This window comes from Rhineura floridana, chromosome 14, assembly GCF_030035675.1.
Source record: "Rhineura floridana isolate rRhiFlo1 chromosome 14, rRhiFlo1.hap2, whole genome shotgun sequence".
Classification (NCBI taxonomy): Eukaryota; Metazoa; Chordata; class Lepidosauria; order Squamata; family Rhineuridae; genus Rhineura; species Rhineura floridana.
Window position 1 is genome coordinate 30,225,424 of NC_084493.1, and position 19,632 is coordinate 30,245,055.

The following is a 19,632-nucleotide window of genomic DNA, read 5'->3' on the forward strand; positions in this document are numbered from 1 at the left end:
TCAACCATTGTGTATGATGACTGCACATGTTTATATTTCACTGTCATGCTGGTCATTGAGCATAATAAAGATTGATTGATTGATATTTCACTACATGCATAGATGATGTACACATGTTGGGATCCCACACATTCATGCACCAAAATACTTCCGTGCACAAATCATCATACCCATGTTGCAATTTGCTCAGAAGTACTTTTTATGTGCCACATCTGAAGTAGCTCTGAGACTCTGCAGCACTGGTTTTGGCTGTTGATGCCAAGACCCCTTGCCATCCAAAAGAGCACTGGCTAACTAACTGAGAGCTTCATCTGCAGAGCTTGGTACAAGCAAAATATGCTTTCAAGACATGCTGCCTGCTACAGGTTGGGAAATTCAAAACTCCCTTTGAAAGATCAGGTGCAAGATTCTGAAGCAAGACCAAACATTTCAAAGTTACTGTGCAGCTTCTGCTCCTCTGGACATCAAAGAGGAGCAGGACTTAAGAAAGGAATCAGCTGCATTTTGGATCTACAATGACATGAGAAAAGTCAAAAAGAAAGTAGCCTAACTTTGCCCAGTGCATCATCTCTTGCCTTTTCAGCAGAAAATCTTGTTTCAAAGATGTAAAGTTACAGGAGAATTTCCGACAGTCCGCTCATCATGTTGTTTGCTCTCTGCTTGCTTGGAAATTATAAAAACTTCTGTGCATCTTTGCAGATGCCTGACGATATCAGGTGCCTTTATTTCGTCTGGTTTCACATTTGATCTGGAATGTCAACAAAGATACATAAGAGTGCTTTTTTTAAAAAAAAACTCTCATTTTACGAGACTGGTGTCATAAAAGATGGAGCCTTCTGATCATGGATAAAATAGCTGCGACTGTATGCTGTCAAGGTGGAAATGCAAATGCTATGAATGGATTAGTCAAAGAACAGAATCTTTTCATCGCATCTTTAAATAATGAATACAAATGTAACAATGTCACATTTGGTTCCTTATGCAGGGGTTCGACAACCTGAGGTGTGAGAGGAAAAGAAATCCTCCCTGTGTACTAGAATCAGTGGTAGCAGTGATACATTTGCAGGTTCTGGAGTTTATTAAGGCAGCCTCCATACCCACCCACCCCCAAGGAAAGTCCAACAATACAGGCAGCTATGTTGATTTATTATGCATGCACATCAAGGATAGGGAACCTGTGGCCTTTCAGATCTTGTTGGACTGAAACTCTCATCATTCTTGTCTGTTGTCAGTGCTGGCTAGGGCTGAGGTCCAACAACATCTGGAGTGCCACAGATTCCCCAGCCATGCTATAATGGAAGGCTAAGTAGCCACCTTACTCAACAGAGTTAGTCTGGCCAATCCCATCATCAAGCCAATCCACCAGGCATCTCTCCTGTGCAAGCTCCATTGAACAACTGGAGCCTACTGTTGTGGCACCAACACTTTGGAATTCCCTCCCCTTCAGTATTAGACAGGCGCCATCTCTGTTATTTTTTTGGCACTTATGGAAGACCTTCCTCTTTCAACAAGCCTTTTAAGTAGAAGCCTTATCCCAGTCTGCATCTGTGCTGGAATTGCTTTTTAAGATATTTTTAAAGTTGTTTTTTTTAAAAGCTGTTTTGTTTAATATGTTTTTAAATATGTTTTGTTCAATATGTGTTAAAGTCTTCTGTTTTTAAGATGTTTTAGAGCGCTTTTAGTATTTTTGTTTGCCGCCCTGGGCTCCTTCTGGCAGGAATGGTGGGATATCAATTAAACAAATAAATAATAAATACATATATTAGCTGCCAAGAAATTGTCCTCCAAATTTCTCCTCTGTGATTTTTGATGGTGAATATTCTCAGAATATCCTTTGGATTCAAGGATGTCCTCCAGATGTTTGATGTTTGAAATAACCATTTGTCATCCAAAGATTTTGCAGGAGGATTCAACATTTTACAGTGTCTGTTTGAAGCTGATGCTCTGGGGGGGGGGAAACGCTCCCCCATCCGTGTGCTGCCCCTTTACTGCTTCACAGAATAGAATGAGGGGGATTCTTTAAATGGGTCATTTGTACTCGCCCAACCTGGCATTTAGCCCCAGCACGGACATTGTTAACACACCTGTTCTTGTAGACAGATCGCTCTCCCTGTAATATTATCCTTGTCTTCCCACCCAGTTCCATAATGTTGTTTGATGTGACATAAAGAGAAGGAACAGAAAAGGTATTGCGGCTGCTTTTCTCCCCCCCCCACACACACACACCTTCCCGATAGCCATTGCCCTTGAGCTTAGGGGAAGGTGGCAGGTACAGCAACAACATTATATTACCAGGAGAAACATGACACTGAAAAGAACACAAAAACATCCTGTGCAATCCAATGACGATGATGACAACAACAACAACAACAACAACAACAATAGTAATAATATGGTCATTTGGACGGGAAAGCCCATAGCATAATAGTTCAGCATGCATATTGCATGCAGAAAGTCTTGACTTCATTCCCTGGCATTTCCTGTTTACAAAAAAATAATAATCAGGGAGCAACTAATGAAATATCCTTCCCTTCCTAAGTCGCCAGAGAGCTGCTGCCAGACAGAGCAAGCAATACTTGGATGAATGGGCGAACAGTCTGAAATGGAGTAAGACAGCTTTCTGTATTTCTGTTCCAGAACTCTTGACTGCAAGGCCATAGCTGCCCATAGTACCTTTGCTGAGATTCTGCAGTTAAAGTTAATGACACACTGTCTCTGCTTGCTGAATTTCTAGGGGGAAAAGAAGTTCCAGGCTTTGATCTTGAACTTGAAAGACTGTCCTCTAATTAAGGGGTGGGGAACCTCTTTTCAGAGGGAGTACAACCCCATCCAAAGCAGGCAACTGACCAATTATCCAAACTTGGGAACCACCAACCCACAGTGCCTCCGTCTTGCTAGGATTCAGACTCAGTGTATTGGCCTTCATCCTGCTCACCACCGAATCCAGGCACCAGTCCAGGACTTGCACAGCCTCTATCAGATTTGCACTTTCCAAAACAATCTGAGAACCAAAAGAGAGCCATCCTTCGAATTTTGCAATATAATTCTCCAACCAATGTTTACAAAAATGCGTATGTTAGGGAAAAGTGTACATGAAAATGAATATATTAGCAAAAATAACATAAAAATGCAATATATTGGGAGAAATTGCTTGCAAAAATTAGTCAAAACATCCTACAAAAATGCTTTTATTAGGAGAAATTCACACTAAAATGCAGATGAATTTTCATGAGGATTTAAAAAAAAATTACTGCAGAAATGTAGAGAACTGAATTTAAGATTGGAAAAATAAGAAGGTGAGAAAGCCAGTCCTTCCATCCAAACCATGCAAAAGCAAGAGGTTTCTACACCCACCTACCCACCCACATCTCTGCATCTCCCATTCCAGCAAGCAAGAGACATTATCACAGTTCACGGACACATTCCAGGCAGACAGGAGCACTTGAAGAATGTGGCCTTTGGAGATGAGGTGTGACTGGGGGAGAGTTTCAAGGACAGAATATGGAGGCTTCGAGGGGCGCATTTGACTTGTGGGTCTGAGGTTCCCACCTACCTCTGCCCTAACTCAAAAGCCTTTTCCTCTCATCACATGTGGGGGCCCTGTGGACCTCTAGATGTTGTTGGTCTGCAGCTCTCATCAGGGGTGATGGAAGCTGTAGTCCAGCAACATCTAGAGAGCCAGAGTTTCCCCATCACTTCCTGAATTCATGATGTGTCCGGGCTTCCAAGAATACTCCTCTGTGAAATGCACTCTTTGGGGGCTCCTGCATCTCTTCTTGCTTTTTATGTCTTCTTGAGAATGAGCTCTGGTCCAAATTAGGCAAGGCCTGGCTTTTGTAATTTGTCACTTTCATCTGTTAACAAATACATTTCATTGTAAGTTGAATTGCTTTTTGAGATGGGACAGATGATAGGGTTTTTTTTAAAAAAAAATAGGGTTATCAAAGAGTTAACGTCCCCATCTAGTGGTTATGATTGGTATTGCAAGGTTTGGGTTGCCTTAATTTTCATTGCCTAAAGCTACAAACTGTGCACACTGGACTAGTTTCTCCACACACACCTACACCCAGGCTAGCAAAAGATATTAGCAGAGTTCAGGGACACATTCCAGCCAGAAAAAAGCACTTGATAAGGGTGCAAAGGGGGGGGGAGTGATGGGAGTGCCCTGGGGAGAAGGGGTATGGCTGGGGAGGTGTGCAGCCTGAGGAGAATCCCAAGGGCCAGACAGAGAGGTCTGGAGGGCCTGAGGTTCCCCATGTGCAACAAAATACACTGTCGTTATATGGTTTGGTTTTTAAATTTGCATACTTTTTATTTCCACAAATCACCAATGCTGGTCTACTCAGATGGAAGCTCAACTGAGTTCAGAGGGAGGTACTCTTAGACAAAAGCTTATAGGATTGCAGCCTTAAGGTCAGGGATGGTGGAAAATTTTGATTCAGTTCACATTTCAAGGCAAATGTATCAAACGTGCACTTTCCTACACAATATGAAAACTGAGACACAGCCATCCTCCAAAATTTACACTTATTCAAATTTTGTGATTCAGTTCACCAACCGGTGTCTGCAAAAATGCATATATTAGGGCAAACTGTATACAAATGAATATATGAGGGAAAATAATACGAAAATGCATTATATAATGAGAAATGGCTTGCAAAAATGTGTACTTAGTCAAAACCGCCTACAAAACTGATTGATTAGGAGAAGTGCATACTAAAATGCTGGAGAATTTTGATGAGGATTTTTTTAAAAAAAAGATTGTGCAAATTGCTGCAGAAATGTGGAGGACTGAATGTTAAGGCTGGAGAAATGAGAAACTGAAGGAACCAAAATGGAGAGAGCTTCCCATCCCTACTTAAGGTGTTGTTCTGTTCTGTTGTGACATGACTGTCATGCCACATTTACTAAGCCACCTGCTTGGGAACTAATAAGGGGCACCGTCTGGCGCCCACTGGGACTAGCAGGGCGAAAGGCTGGGTGCCCAACAGGAGGTGGAGTTGGAGCCAATGGCAGGGGGATCCCCCTAATTCTAGCCTTGGTCCACCCCATCCTCTTCTTTGCTGGGTTCTAAGGAGGGGGAAGCTGAAAGTGAGTGCTACCCCCGGGACTGGTTGTAAGTAGGAAGGCAGGCAAGCAGGGGCTGGCTGAGGGCAGACTGAGGTTGGTGAGGCCTCCACTGTATAGCAGGGGTGTAGTTCTCTGGGGTCTCAGGGGGTCTTAGACCCCTTACCTTTTGGGGAGCAGGGTCCCAATGTCTCCAGCATCCTATGAGTCAATCAGCAAGAAAGGGGAGTCTGTCAGCCACTGAGAAGAATCTTCTAACATACTTCCTTGTCCTTTTCTGCTGACTGGGGCCAACCAGAGTGAAAGGAGGTGAGTCACCCACTGAGAAGACTCCTTTCAGTAGCTAACATGCACCTCCCTTTCACGCTGATTGGCTCCTAGGGACATCTGTTGTGGTGGGAGAAGGCATTAACAAGGATCTCATTCTTAACCCAGCAACAAAGGGGGGGGGCATGGCTGTGACTATCATGATGGGACCCTGCACTTCTGAATTTGCCACTACATTACTGCTGTATAGTTTGATGCAAGCTGCTCAGAGCACAAATATAGAAGAGCAGGATATCAATGTTGGGTTACTATTTTTTTAATTATTATTAATGTACATTATGCAGGGAAGAACATTTGGGAATGTGTTGTTGTGACAGGAGGGTACTCAGTGAGTGGTCATTGGCCTAAGTACAGCAATCTTCAAAGAGGGACATAAGAGCGTTCCTGTTTCCAATACTAAAATTTGCAGGGGGGGAGACCAACTGCTCGCTTGCATTATCACTCGAAGGACTTGCTAAGCGAAGTCAAAGGGGTGATCTTGAAGTTCAAGAGCTTTTGGTGCCTGTCAATTCCAGCCAGTCTCCAAACTATAGTCCTGCAGTGACCAAAACCCAACAAATTAACAGCCATCGCTAGCCTTGATTGGTCTAGGATGGGGTGGACAACCTGTGACAGCCTAGTTTTACATGGCCCTAGACTAATTTTGAAAAGCAATCAGTTCAACCTCTTACAGCCTGTTGGGTTGAGAGGAGGGGGGGGAGAAAGATAAAGAAGGTGTCAGAAAGAGAGAGAGAGAGAGAGAGAGAGAGAGAGAGAGCACTCTGGTTCTGCCCATCACTAGTTTGATTGCCCCCAAAAGAATGTGACCCTTGACAGAAAAAAAAGGTTTCCCATTCCTTGTCTAGTGTATAGAGGATGCCACTTAATGGTATATTTCACATATTCTCAGTAGAAAACAGATCTACATGACCGTGAAAGCAACAGTCTAGACTTGGGGTTCTCCTACATGTCCCTGCTAATCATCTGAACATGCACAAAGTTAATTATGCCCTGCAGAAAATTCGCAGGCAATGAGAGTAGACCACTGATCATCTCCTCTCTTTCAGTGTCATTCTTTGGAGATGGCTACGTGGAGATGCCCTTGGTGAGCACTTACAACACTCTCCAGCTTCATGTGCAGTTCTACACCCAGCAGCGGAGTGGACTCCTTTTCCTGGCGGCAGGGCAGACAGACTATCTCCTGCTGGAGCTCCGGGCTGGCATCCTACAGGTCAGCAAGATGCTCTCCTGCAACCTTTAGGAACATAGGAAGCTGCCTTATAGTGAGACAGATCCACCTAGCTCAGTATTGTCTACACTGACTGGCAGTGGTTCTCCTCGGTTTCAGACAGCGAGTCTCTCCCAGCCCTACCTGGAGATGCCGAGGATTTGAACCCAGAACCTTCTGCATGCCAGACAGATGCTCTAACCATTGAACTATGCCCCCTTTACAAACAACTACTTTCATTGCTCGATTGTGCAGCTGTTGCTAATGATGGGGGTGAGTTTGGAATTCAAAATATGAAGGAGCCTCAGCCCATTATGAGTTAGGCACAGCTCCCTGTGAATCCATGTCTAGCTCCAAAAGGGTCCCCCCCACCCGGTTCCCAGGCTCCCAAATGGGTCAAAGGGTGGCATAGAATTCAGTTAAATAAATCCTGATACTAAGGCCTCTTCCAGTTTATTGAGCATTCATCCTGATTTGTTTGCAGGGAGATGAGATGACTGGAAATTTAATGAGCATTCTTTCTGATTTGTTGGAGGGGAGGTTAGATGAAGTTGCATCAAAGCAAGTGTGATCCCACACTTCCCAGAAAAGGCCAATCTTTTGAGGAAGTGGGTTTGCTGCACAAGACCTCCCAATCAATTAGAATTGTGCAACCGGAATTTCCTAATATGTGATGCAATCCCACCCCAAAATACTAACCTTCTAGAAGCACTCTAGCCCCTCCTGCCAATCCCCTCCCTTCCCAACCTCCCCCCAAAAATACCTTAATCTCAAAAAAGGGAGGAAGTCTAGCTGGTGGCAGGTAAGACTCATCTCATCCTTAACTGGAATGACCTGACCATGGTGCATGACCTGACCATGCTGAGGGGCATAATTTCCCACTGGGGAGTGTGAGATTTCGATGCATTCAGTTCAGAAAGCAAAGAAAATATCTACAACCCCAGGTTCCCCAGCATTTCCCAAGGTTTCTGTTGCTTAGGAAACTGTTGCTCTGCGTGACAGAAAAGGAAAGGGTGCTTCAAAGGGAGGCCTCCTGCAAGGCCACTCTGCTCTCACCTCCGCCAGGTAAATAACTGGGAAGGGAAAGGAGCGCTTGGTGGAAGGTCTTGGGGACTTGCAAGTGGGGACTGAGGGGAGGCATTTATGTTCCATCACATTCCCGATGACATCACTGGAAGTACAACAGGGTCTGAATTAAGAACTAAGATGGGAGAGAACTGAAAAATTGAAATTTCCCCCCCAAAAATGCAATACTTTCAATATTTTTTGATAGCCAACAGATGGACAGATGTGGAGGTGTTTTTTTTTTAAAAAGTGGACACATCTGTCATGAATTTACCAAGTGACCTGACATAAGCTGTTCAGCCTCAGTCGTCACCCCTAACCCCACTGAGATGATGACTATGACCTACCTGACAGGGTTGTCATAAGGGTTACCGAGATAACCAATGTGAAGCATTGGCCTTGTTGTTGTTATTTGCCTCCAAGTCGACTACGACTTGTGGCAACCCTATGAATCAGTGACTTCCAAGAGCATCTGTCATGAACCACCCTGTTCAGATTTTGTAAGTTCAGGTCTGTGGCTTCCTTTATGGAATCAATCCATCTCTTGTTTGGCCTTCCACTTTTTCTACTCCCTTCTGTTTTTCCCAGCATTATTATCTTTTCTAATGAATCATGTTTTCTCATGTGTCCAAAGTATAACCTCAGTTTCATCATTTTAGCTTCTAGTGATAGTTCTGGTTTAATTTGTTCTAACACCCAATTATTTGTCTTTTTTGCAGTCCATGGTATCCGCAAAGCTCTCGTCCAACACCACATTTCAAATGAGTTGATTTTTCTCTTATCAGCTTTTTTCACTGTCCAGCTTTCACATCCATACATAGAGATCGGAAATACCATGGTCTGAATGATCCTGACTTTAGTGTTCAGTGATACACCTTTACATTTGAGGACCTTTTCTAGGTCTCTCACAGCTGCCCTCCCCAGTCCTAGCCTTCTTCTGTTTTCTTGACTATTGTCTCCATTTTGGTTAATGATTGTGCCAAGATATTGATAATCCTTGACAAGTTCAATGTCCTCATTGTCAACTGTAAAGTTACATAAATCTTCTGTTGTCATTACTTTAGTCTTCTTGACGTTCAGCTGTAGTCCTGCTTTTGTGCTTTCCTCTTTAACTTTCATCAGCATTCGTTTCAGATCATTACTGGTTTCTCCTAGTAGTATGGTATTGTCTGCATATCTTAAATTATTGATATTTCTCCCTCCAATTTTCACACCACCTTCATCTTGGTCCAATCCTCCTTTCCGTATGGTATGTTCTGCGTATAGATTAAATAAATAGGTTGATAAAATACACCCCTGTCTCACACCCTTTCCGATGGGGAACCAATCGGTTTCTCCATATTCTGTCCTTACAGTAGCCTCTTGTCCAGAATATAGGTTGCGCATCAGGACAATCAGATGCTATGGCACCCCTATTTCTTTTAAAGCATTCCATAGTTTTTCATGATCTACACAGTCAAAGGCTTTGCTGTAATCTATAAAGCACAGGGTGATTTTCTTCTGAAATTCCTTGGTCTGTTCCATTATCCAACGTATGTTTGTGATATGATCTCTGGTACCTCTTCCCTTTCTAAATCCAGCTTGGACATCTGGCATTTCTCACTCCATATATGGAAAGAGCCTTTGTTGTAGAATCTTGAGCATTACTTTACTTACATGGGATATTAAGGCAATAGTTTGATAATTACTGCATTCCCTGGGATCCCCTTTCTTTGGAATTGGGGTGTATATGGAATGCTTCCAGTCTGTGGGCCATTGTTTAGTTTTCCATATTTCTTGACAGATTTTAGTCAAAATTTGGACTGATTCAGTCTCAGTTGCTTGTAGCAACTCTATTGTATGCCATCTATTCCTGGTGATTTGTTTCTTCCAAGTATTTTAAGAGCAGCTTTCACCTTGCATTCTAAAATTAAACTTGAGAAGAAAAAGAAATGTAAAGCACTCTGAACAGTTAGAAAGTGCTATACAAATAACAAAAAGATTCTGATTCTAATTCTCCATTTTGTAGGCCAGAATGGACCTGGGCTCAGAAGAACTGACCATCAAGTCCCCAGCAGGGCCACACTTCAATAACCTTGTGATCCATGATGCTGATCTGTTCGTGGCTGATGGGCGGATGACCCTGATGGTGGATGGCCTCTTCAACACCTCTGTGGAAATTCCAGGGCCTCTGCAAGAGCTGGATGTTGATTATGGCCTCTATGTGGGAGGGACAGGGACCCTGGAGCTACCATATCTCACCCGAGTGACTGTGCCATTCAGGGGCTGCCTGCACACAGTGACATTCAATGACAAGGATGTCCTCTCCGCACTGGCATCTGGCAGTGGCACCAAGCGGTCCCACGGGATCCGAGAGGGGTGCAGTGTAGAATTCTCCGCTAGTCCCAACGATCCCCTCAGCTTTCTGGGACCGAACTCTTATATTGCATTCCCCGGCTGGAGTGCAAGGAATGAAGGGACCATTGAGTTTGTGATCACCACAAGTGTCAAACAAGCCCCTCTGATTTATCAGTCAGGGCTTGAGAATGACTTCTTTTACCTGGAGATCTTTGACGGGCGCTTAAGAGGGGTGGTTGAAAAAGGGAATGGCATTGTGGTGCTCCACAACAACATCTACCTCAGCAATGAGCAGGACCACTATGTCAAGGTCTACATGGATGTACGGAAGTTTGAAATCCTTGTTGACTACTATGCCTCCCAGACCTCCAACAAGGGGATCCACAGTCACCTCGATCTTCAAGGGCCTCTCTTTGTTGGAGGTCTGAATGAGAAGGCTGCCCAAAGGATGAGAGAGCGTGGACTGGCTTTTATGTCTGGGAACAGCTTCACCAACAGCTCCTTTGTGGGCTGCCTGGAGGACCTGAGGATCAATCAGGAGAAGAGGAGTTTGCAAGATGCTCTCATCACAAGGGATGTGACAGCTGGCTGCAGGAAGCTGGATCAGTACTCAGACTATGAGGATGCTTATGAGCAGGATGAGGCCCCCACAAGCCCTGCTCCAGACAATTGGCAGGACCCTATTATGGAACCGTGCCGTCCTGATCCTAGCCTTCCCCCAGTCTTTGCTAATTTCACCAAACTGCTGCATGTCAGTCCCTTGGTTGTCGCTGAAGGAGGCACGGCTTTTCTGGAGTGGCGGCACACCCAGCCAACCATCGACCTGAGCACTGCAAACATCAGGCAGTCTCAGGTTCTTTTCAGTGTCAACATGGAGCCAAGGCACGGACAACTGGAGTTAGGCATCTCCCGGACCAGGGGCAGAAGGAAATTCACTCTGTTGGACATAGTGAATCGGAAAGTCAAGTACGTTCATGATGGCTCCGAGAGACCAATGGATCAGCTGTTGCTGGAGGTAACCGTCACTGCCAGAAGAGGGATTCCAGAGTGCCTGTGGCAAGGCCAAATCTATTTGCTGCCCATAAAGATCAACCCAGTCAACGATGCCCCTGAAGTGGTCTTTCCACAGGGAGATCGCATGGTCATTCTGGAGCACACACGGAAGTATCTCAGCCCGGACATTGTTCATGCACTTGATGATGATACTCCCTGTGACAGCTTGCGATTCCAACTGCTTGGTGGGAAGAGAATAGAAGAAGGTTATGTAGAATACGACTTCCAACCTGGAGTCCCAATTGAGGAGTTTTCCTGCAGGGACTTGGAAACAGGCCACGTGGTCTATGTCCACCAAAATGGGCCCACGGCAACGCTCATTGTCCAAGTTAATGATGGCATGGTCATGAGCCCAGTGGCTACCTTGAGGGTGGTTGCTGTGGAGCCAGACATCCAAGAACACAACAACACAGGCCTCTTTGTCTCACAAGGGGATGCTGTTCCAGTCACCACAACAAACCTGTCTGTAGAGACCAATGCAGTCCAGCAAAAAGTCCCCATCCTATATCGCTTAACTGTGCCTCTCCAGTATGGTGAGATCCAAAAGCAAGGGAGCCTTGGTGGAGAATGGAAGAAGGTGGAGTCTTTCTACCAGCAGGATATTGAACAAGGCCGTGTCCAATATTACAGCACAGATGAAGAGCACCGCACAGAAGATATGACTGAGAAGCTACAGTTCTTAGTCCAGGTGGGTCAGAAGACTCTAAGAAACAACACATTCCTCATCAGAATTCAGAGGGCCACCATCAGGATGAAGACCATGATCCCCCTCCAGATGAAGAATGAGAAAGAGAAGAACATCACTGCTGCTGAATTGGAGGCAGCTTTGGAGGAGCCAAATTCTAGCTCAGAGTCTTTTCACTATATAATTATTCAGCCACCCAAAAAGGGGAATCTTGAGCTTCATGGCACTAGGCTGACTGATGGCATTGGTTTTACACAAGAGGATTTGCAAAGTTATCAGCTGCGCTACAGCGCAACCATCCGAGACTCAAAGGAGAGCGAAGACTCATTCCAGTTCCGCGTCATGGCTGGAGCACATTACTCTCCTGTATACACTTACAGAATACGGATTGGGGGAGACCCAGAGGTCCCAATCCTAACCAATGTTCTTTTGTCTGTTTTAGAAGGAGGGCAAGCTGTCATTTCCAAGGACCACTTATTTGTCAAGAGCATGAACAGCATGAACTACATGTATGAGGTGATAGATGGCCCAACACATGGGAAGCTGATATGGAGAACACCTGAGGATGTGCCAGCCAGTGAGGAGGTGATAACAAAGTTCACCAATGAAGACATCCTCCAAGGCCGCCTCGTGTACCAGCATGATCATTCTGAGACCCTGGAGGATGACATTCCATTTGTGGCCATCAAGCAGGACGAGGGAAGCTCTGACTTTGAGGCTGAGGATGTGAGAGGAGTGTTCAGAGTCTCCATTCAGCCTGTTAATGACCATCCCCCAGTCCAACTGGTCAACAAGGTCTTTACTGTGGTGCGTAACGGGCAGCGCTTGATGACCACCGACGATATTGCTTTCGTTGATGAGGACTCGGGCTTCTCTGACAACCAGTTGGTGCTAGTAAGGAAGGACATTCTTTTTGGCAGCATCATTGCCGTCAACAACAGAAGCCACCAGGTGTATCGCTTCACTCAGGATGAACTAAGGAAGAAGAAGATCCTCTTTGTCCATTCTGGAGCCGACCGAGGCTGGATCCAGTTCCAAGTATCAGATGGTCTGCACCAGATTACAACCCTCCTGGAAGTGCAAGCTTCAGACCCTTACCTCAAAATCAACAACCTCACCAGTTTAGTCATCCACCAGGGCAGCCAACGGACCATCGACTTCTCAGTCCTCAGTTTGGAAACCAACATGGATATCAGGAATGATGAAGACATTGTCTTCCACATCATAGCCCCACCCAAATGGGGAGTGGTGCTGAGAGGCGGGCAGGAAGTGTCATCTTTCACCCAGACAGACCTGCTGGCAGGAGAAGTTCTTTACCACCACAATGGGAGCCGGAGCTCCCAGGACAAGATCCATCTCTCAATCGAAGCAAACCAGGTGGCCACAGAGGCTGTGCTGATGATCAAAATATTTCTAGATTCCCAGCCCAGCCCACTAAACATCATTCACCATGAGAGGATACACATTCTCCAAGGAGAAGCCGTGGAGATTAAGAATGACTACTTGCTAGTAAGTTACACTTTTCATTATCCCTCTTTCCTTAGTCCCAGGGAGGTAGGGGGAGGGATCTTATCTAGGTTACAAAGCTGGAGGTGTAGGAATGTTCTATATTAAGGATGGTATTCAAGACTAGTCCTTCTCAGAGTAATAGTGATAGGCTCATTAATTTCATGGGTCTGCTCTGAGTAGACCTTAGCTAAATATTGCCCTGTATCCACTCTTAGTCCTACTTAGACCCATTGAAATTAATAAGCTTGAGTACCTTAGGTCTATTAATTTAAATGGGGCTACTTTGAGTAGAACCAAATTGGCTACACCCGTACGTATGAAGGGAACATTTATTATTGTTGACCTATGTACTCTTATTTATCTCCCATCTTTATAGTCCTCTTTTTACCGTAGGTGGTCACAAAGTGATTTACACAACAATCAATAAAACAATGCATCAATCAAATAATGTGGTGTTTAAAACAAACAGAAACCACAGGTAAAAGCATAATACAACTAACTTACTTAATATACTAGGAAGAAAGCCCCAATTAAGCTTGGGAGGAGAGTGAAATTTCTTTTTTCAAGCCTAATTACTGTGTGTCTAATTAGTGTGTGGTTATGGTATAAGCATGCTGCCCATGATAGTTTGCAAAAGTATTCATGGGCCCCAAGCATTTGGTGATCCCTGTCCTAAGGGACACATCTACCTACTATAGCATTTGTCCACAAATTATTATTGGTATTGACATTCCTGACTGGCTGGAATGAATTGCTCACATCTTGTTGCTTGCTGGCCAGTATTTCTTTTCCTTCCTCCTCTGTCTTGCAGGTTGAACATGAAGACATCTCTCCCCAGGACATTGTCTACATGGTCACTATCCCTCCCCTTTCAGGCTTCCTGGTGGCCTTATCTCATGGCCCTTCTTCAGATCAACCTCCAAGCTTGGACCCCATCCAGACCTTCACTCAGGAAGACATCAATGAAGGCAAAGTCCTCTACCTCCATTCCAGCCCTGAGATACAGAGCGACCACTTTACCATCGACATCACGGCCAATGGGGTGGATACCCTGGAAGGGGTTGTGGTGGAACTGGAGATCCTTCCTATTTCTGTCCCACTGGAGGTTCACAACATCACAGTGACCGAAGGGAGCACCCAGGCACTCTCCATGGATGTCCTGAACATCCCCAACAGTTACTTCACAGCTCTTAATGTGGATTTTGTCATTCTTGAGCCACCACAGCACGGCATTTTACAGAACATGGAGAGACCCAAAGAGGGCAGCCTGAATGTCTTCTCCTGGTTTGAGGTAAGAAGGCAGCCACGTCAACTCATGTCCGACTTGTGGGCTTCTTATAGGCATCTGGTTGACCAACTTGAGAACAGGATGCTAGAAGAGATGAGCATTTGGCCTGATCTAGCAGGGCTCTTCTTATGTGCTTAGTAATAATAGTAATCTGGAGAGTATTGTATGATACCAAGGGTCAAATAAGTGTTATGCTAGCAAGCGTTGGTTGTTGTGTTCATCCAGGGCTACTAGCCGTGATAGTTATGTCCTGCCTCCACTGGCAGAGGCAGTATACCTGTGAATGCCAGTTGCTGAGAATCACAAGTGAGGAGAGTGCTGTTGTGCTCATATCCTGCTTACAGTCTCCCTGCAGGCTTTTGCTTGGCCATTGTGAGAGCAGGATATTGGACTAGATGGGCCTTTGGCTTACCTAGCAGCTGAGGCAGGAAGATGTCACCTGCCTGTTCTGATTGCCCCCCAATTCTCTGGAGCAATGCTGCATCAAGGCATTATGAATGATTATAAGTGGTGAGCCCTTCCTCTGTGTTGCTGTCTGCCCCTGCTGGTTATGCTGTCAGGAGATCAGGGGAGGGACTGATGCTAGAGGGGTGGATCCCCAGACAACATTTTTCTGGGGGTGGGGGGAGGCTCAACCCTCAAGCCTTGAGCCTGTACCCTGCCATCTTCTTGAAACCTACCAAATGACCCTACAAGAGAGACCAGCATTCATTTTATGATTGCATTTATTTAACAAAATTTATATACCGCTTGAATGTAAAGCCCTCTAAGGGGTTTACAAAATACATTAAAATTACCAAGAAAACAAGTAAAAATAAGTAATTAAAATGTATTTTAAAAAACTGCAGATGGGAAAATTAGGACTGAGAATAAGTGAGAGAGAGATTTTCTTGAAGACCACCTAAAGTCATTGTCTCTTAGCCTAACCTACCTTACAGGGTTGTTAGGAGGTTAAAATGTGGAGGGAAAGAACCACATGAGCTCCTTGGAGGGAAGGTGGGATTTAAGTAGTAATAAGTAAATACATAAAATCCTACACCCTCTTTCCTGGGAGTAGGTCCCTCAAACTCACTGGGGCTTTTGAGTAGACATGCACAGGGTACCACTGTTGGTCTCTCACAGGGCAATCATTTACATTTGTACTCAAAAGTAAGCCTAATTGAGTTCAGTGAGATTTACTGCCAGGAAGTTGGGTACAGGATTGCAGCTCTAGGAACATAGGAAGCTGCCTTATACTGTCAGACCCATTGCTCCATCTAGTTCAATATTGTCTACAGGCCTAGCGCCAGTAGGTAGCCAGGTTGGGCACTGGCTGAAGGCCCCTGTTGCTGAGAGGGGCCCCAGCTGCTAGGACTGGGCGGGTGTAGCTTCTGCTCTGTGATCCATGCTATCATCAGGTCATGAAGCATGCACCCCACGATCAAATGCTGACGCAGATCACAGAATGGCAGCCCCCCCTCTGCTGACACAGGCTGACTGTACAACTTCCTGCAACACCATGGCACTGCAGTGCCACATCAGTGTGCTGCGCGAGCATGCTTGCCATCACCCAAAATGAATGGCCAAGCTAACTTAAGTTCTTTAATTTAAATGGGTCTATTCTGGGTAGAACTTAGTTGAATACAACCAACAGTTCCTAGCAAACTGTTTTAACCGTATGGTGCATTTGCCCCCTCATAGTCATTTAAAGCCAGTATCCACTCCTGGTTTCCCCCCCTAAACTTTCTTTGGTTGCATACACACCATACATTTAAGGCACATGACTCCTCCACCAAGAATTTTGGGGACTATAGTTTGTCAAGGGTGCTGGCAATTATAGATCTGTGCAAGGTAAACTACAGTTCCCAGCATTCTTGGGGAGGATGGACTTTAAATGTATTGTGTGTACACAGCTTTTGTTTCAGCAGCCTAACTTAGGGAGGAACGCTTTTTAGATGTTGTTATTGTCAGCCAATTGGGAGTCAGAAATCCTTACCAACCTATTTCAAGTCATCCGGAGATGTACCAGGAGATCCTGATCTACCTTCTGTTCTCCCCTGGTCTCCCCTGACTGGCAGTGGCTCTCCTAGGTTTCAGATAGGGGTCTCTTCTAGTTCTACCTGGAGATACTGGGGACTGAACTTGAGACCTTCTGCATGCAAAGCACATGTTCTGCTACTGAGCTATATGACCCTGATGTCCACCTTGCATTCAGGTGGAACATCAGCTCATTCAGTACGTGCATGATGGGAGCGAGTCCTTGGCTGACAGATTCACGGTAGTGGCCAACGTCTCCGAGGTCAACCAGCAGAGCCAACCCAGGACAGTCTCCATCAACATTATTCCAAGCAATGATGAGGCACCAGTGCTGATGGTCAACGTGGGACTACAGGTACCTCTTTAACCGGGGGGGGGAGATTTTGAGGATACTGGGAGAGGGTGGCGATTAAAAATCTCAGCCAGGTTGCAGCCATTAACTGGAAATGTTGGGTGGTGGGGAGGAACACCAGTAAAGGTAAATCTAACAGTAGTAGCATGCAGTTATATAGAGATTCACTGATGGTGTTTGCATTTTGACAAATTTGTAGGGCAGTTCAATATCTCAGAGAGGTCAGGTTCTCCTGCTCCCCTGGTGCATTCACTATCGCTGCCCAATTTCCCTGCTTTTTAAAGTTTGATAGAAAGATCTGTGGGCTATAGGTACATTCTTAAACCGCAAGGTTTTTTGCCTATCAGTGAATTTCCCTGTTTTTTAATCGGGGAAGTAAGAAATGGGATCCTGTCCAAGTTTGCTGAGAATGGATTGGTCATTTGCATGCTTATTGAGTTCAGTGGGATTTACTCCCCTACAATCATTCTTAGGATAGGTGAAACTGACCACAGGGGATGGGGAGGAGGGGGAGGAGGAGGGAGGGGACGAAATGCAGAGGGAGGACTGGGAGGGGAGCAGGCAGGACGGGGAGGGGAGGAGGACAGGTTTGATCATTTGCATGTTTATTGAATTCAGTGTGATTTACCCCCATGCAATCATGCTTAGGATAGGTAAAACTGACCAGGAGGGGAAGGAGGGAGGGCTGGAGTGGGCAGGGGAGGAGGAAGAAGGAAGATGGGAGGAGGGAGGGAGAGGAGAGGCAAAGGAAGGGGGAGGGCAGGTTTGATCATTTGCATGCTTATAGAGTTCAATGGTCTTTACTCCTATGCAATCATGCTTAGGATAGGAAAAACTGACCATGGGGGAGGAGGGGGAGGGGGAAGGGGAAGGACGGTATTGGAAGGGGATAGGGATGGGAAGGGAGGGGCAAAGGAAGGGGGAGGGAACGGGCAAGATGGAGGGGATAGGAGGGAGGAGAAGGGAGGCTGGGTTTGATCGTTTGCATACTTTTTGAGTTCAATTGGATTTATTTCTGTGCAACCATGTTTGAAAATGGAAATGGACTGACTTCAAGTTGATCCCAACTTATGTTGACCCTATGAATAGGGTTTTCATGGTAAACGGTATTCAGAGGTGGTTTTACCATTGCCTTCCTCTGAGGCTGAGAGACAGTGACTGGCCCAAGGTCACCCAGTGCGCTTCATGGCTGTGTGGGGATTTGAACCCTGGTCTCCCAGGTCGTACTCCAACACTGACCAGGGGGAGGGGCAGTAAGGGGGGAGAAAGGAGGAGATTGGGTGGGTGGGCACTGGGCAAAGGGGAAGCCCCTTTCCTTTCCAAAACAAAAACATTGTGAACAGTATCATTGCTTTTCAGCATTTCCCCCACCTTTTTATTCTACAGCAAGCACATGTAGCCTCCCACCCAAATTTAAACCAAAGCTGTCCCTGGCCACATCCACACCAGGCCTTTATTTCGCTTTGGAGAGTCTTGGCTTCTCTCAAAGAATCCTGGGAAGTGTAGTTAGTGAAGGGTGCTGAGAGTTGCTAGGAGACACCCTGTTCTCCTCACACACCTTCAGTCAGAGTGGCTGACTGTTAAACCAGTTTGGCCGCTGGAGCTCTGTCAGCGGAACAGGAGTCTCCTCTCAGCACCCTTCACAAACCACACTTCCCAGGATTCTCTGAGCGAAGCCATGACTGTCTCAAGTGAAATCAAAGTCTGGTGTGGGTGTGGCCCTCTGATTAGCCAAGCCAAGCAGCTGTGAGTCTGGCTTTTAGAACTCTCAGTTGGTTCTTACTGAGCATGCCCCATGTTATCATAGGGTGCCAGCCAAAATTTCTTAAATTAATTAAAAATCAGCCAGGCTTTTTTTTTTTAACTTTTAAACTACAGAATATGAAGGTCAGAGTATGGGGCAAGGTCAGTATTAGGAATGCAGGTACTCTGTGAACACGGCTGATTTTTAATTAATTTCAACAGATTATGAGAACTCTGAGAGAAAAAAGTCCAAAGGGGCTCTGGATTTTTTTTCTCTCTTTTTAGACTTTGAACTCTTGATTCTCTCTGACTGTTCTGTGTATCACCATGAAAATTGAGAGGGTTGTTAAGCAAGCGTTTCTAAGTTCAGGACTACAAGTTTTGTAAGGTTTTGTTTTCAAATGATCTTATGGGAAGCATCAGAGTGAAATGGGGGGCATTTTCAATTTAACATTGTGGAATGTGAAAAATCCACGCTGGCTATAGTATACAGCCACTCTCGTGGCTATACAATATAAAAGGCAATTAAAATTCAGATGCATGTATCAGGGGTTGGTGGGCCGACTTCAGGCTTGCAACATCTACTTTATTTTATACTAGAACCCTGATATCCACCCATGAGGTGTAAAATAGTGGCTTGGGAGAGTGGACATAGACTAAAAAGAGGCTGTTTCTGCTTCAGCAACCTAATTTAGGAAGGAAAGCCTTCCAGTTGTCAGCCAATTAGGATTCAGAAACCCTGGAGGATGCCTTGCATGCAAATCATCCAGAGATCAGCAAGGAGATCCCAATCTCCCTTCTGCCCTCTCCTGGCGTATATCATATTTGCATACCAAATGAAATCACAAAATATTGAGCAGGTTTTCAAGCTTACAGAAGGCTTCCTCAGCGTAGTTGCTTAAAAAGAAAGAATCACAAAGGGGTGGCGATGCTGTAGAGGTGAACAGAGAACAGAAGAGCCTGTGCAGAATTTTCATGCAAGC

At 45.3% G+C, this 19,632-nt stretch overlaps 1 protein-coding gene across 1 annotated transcript in view; it reads left to right on the forward strand.

The window, feature by feature from the left end:
- Window positions 1–19,632, forward strand: part of CSPG4 (chondroitin sulfate proteoglycan 4) — a 159,381-nt gene that overhangs the window by 106,286 nt on the left and 33,463 nt on the right. Inside the window, exons 2-5 of the mRNA XM_061595220.1 lie at window positions 6,441–6,604; window positions 9,675–13,250; window positions 14,062–14,541; window positions 16,733–16,909. Of these exons, the coding sequence (XP_061451204.1) occupies window positions 6,441–6,604; window positions 9,675–13,250; window positions 14,062–14,541; window positions 16,733–16,909 (4,397 nt within the window). The remainder of the gene's footprint in view (window positions 1–6,440; window positions 6,605–9,674; window positions 13,251–14,061; window positions 14,542–16,732; window positions 16,910–19,632) is intronic.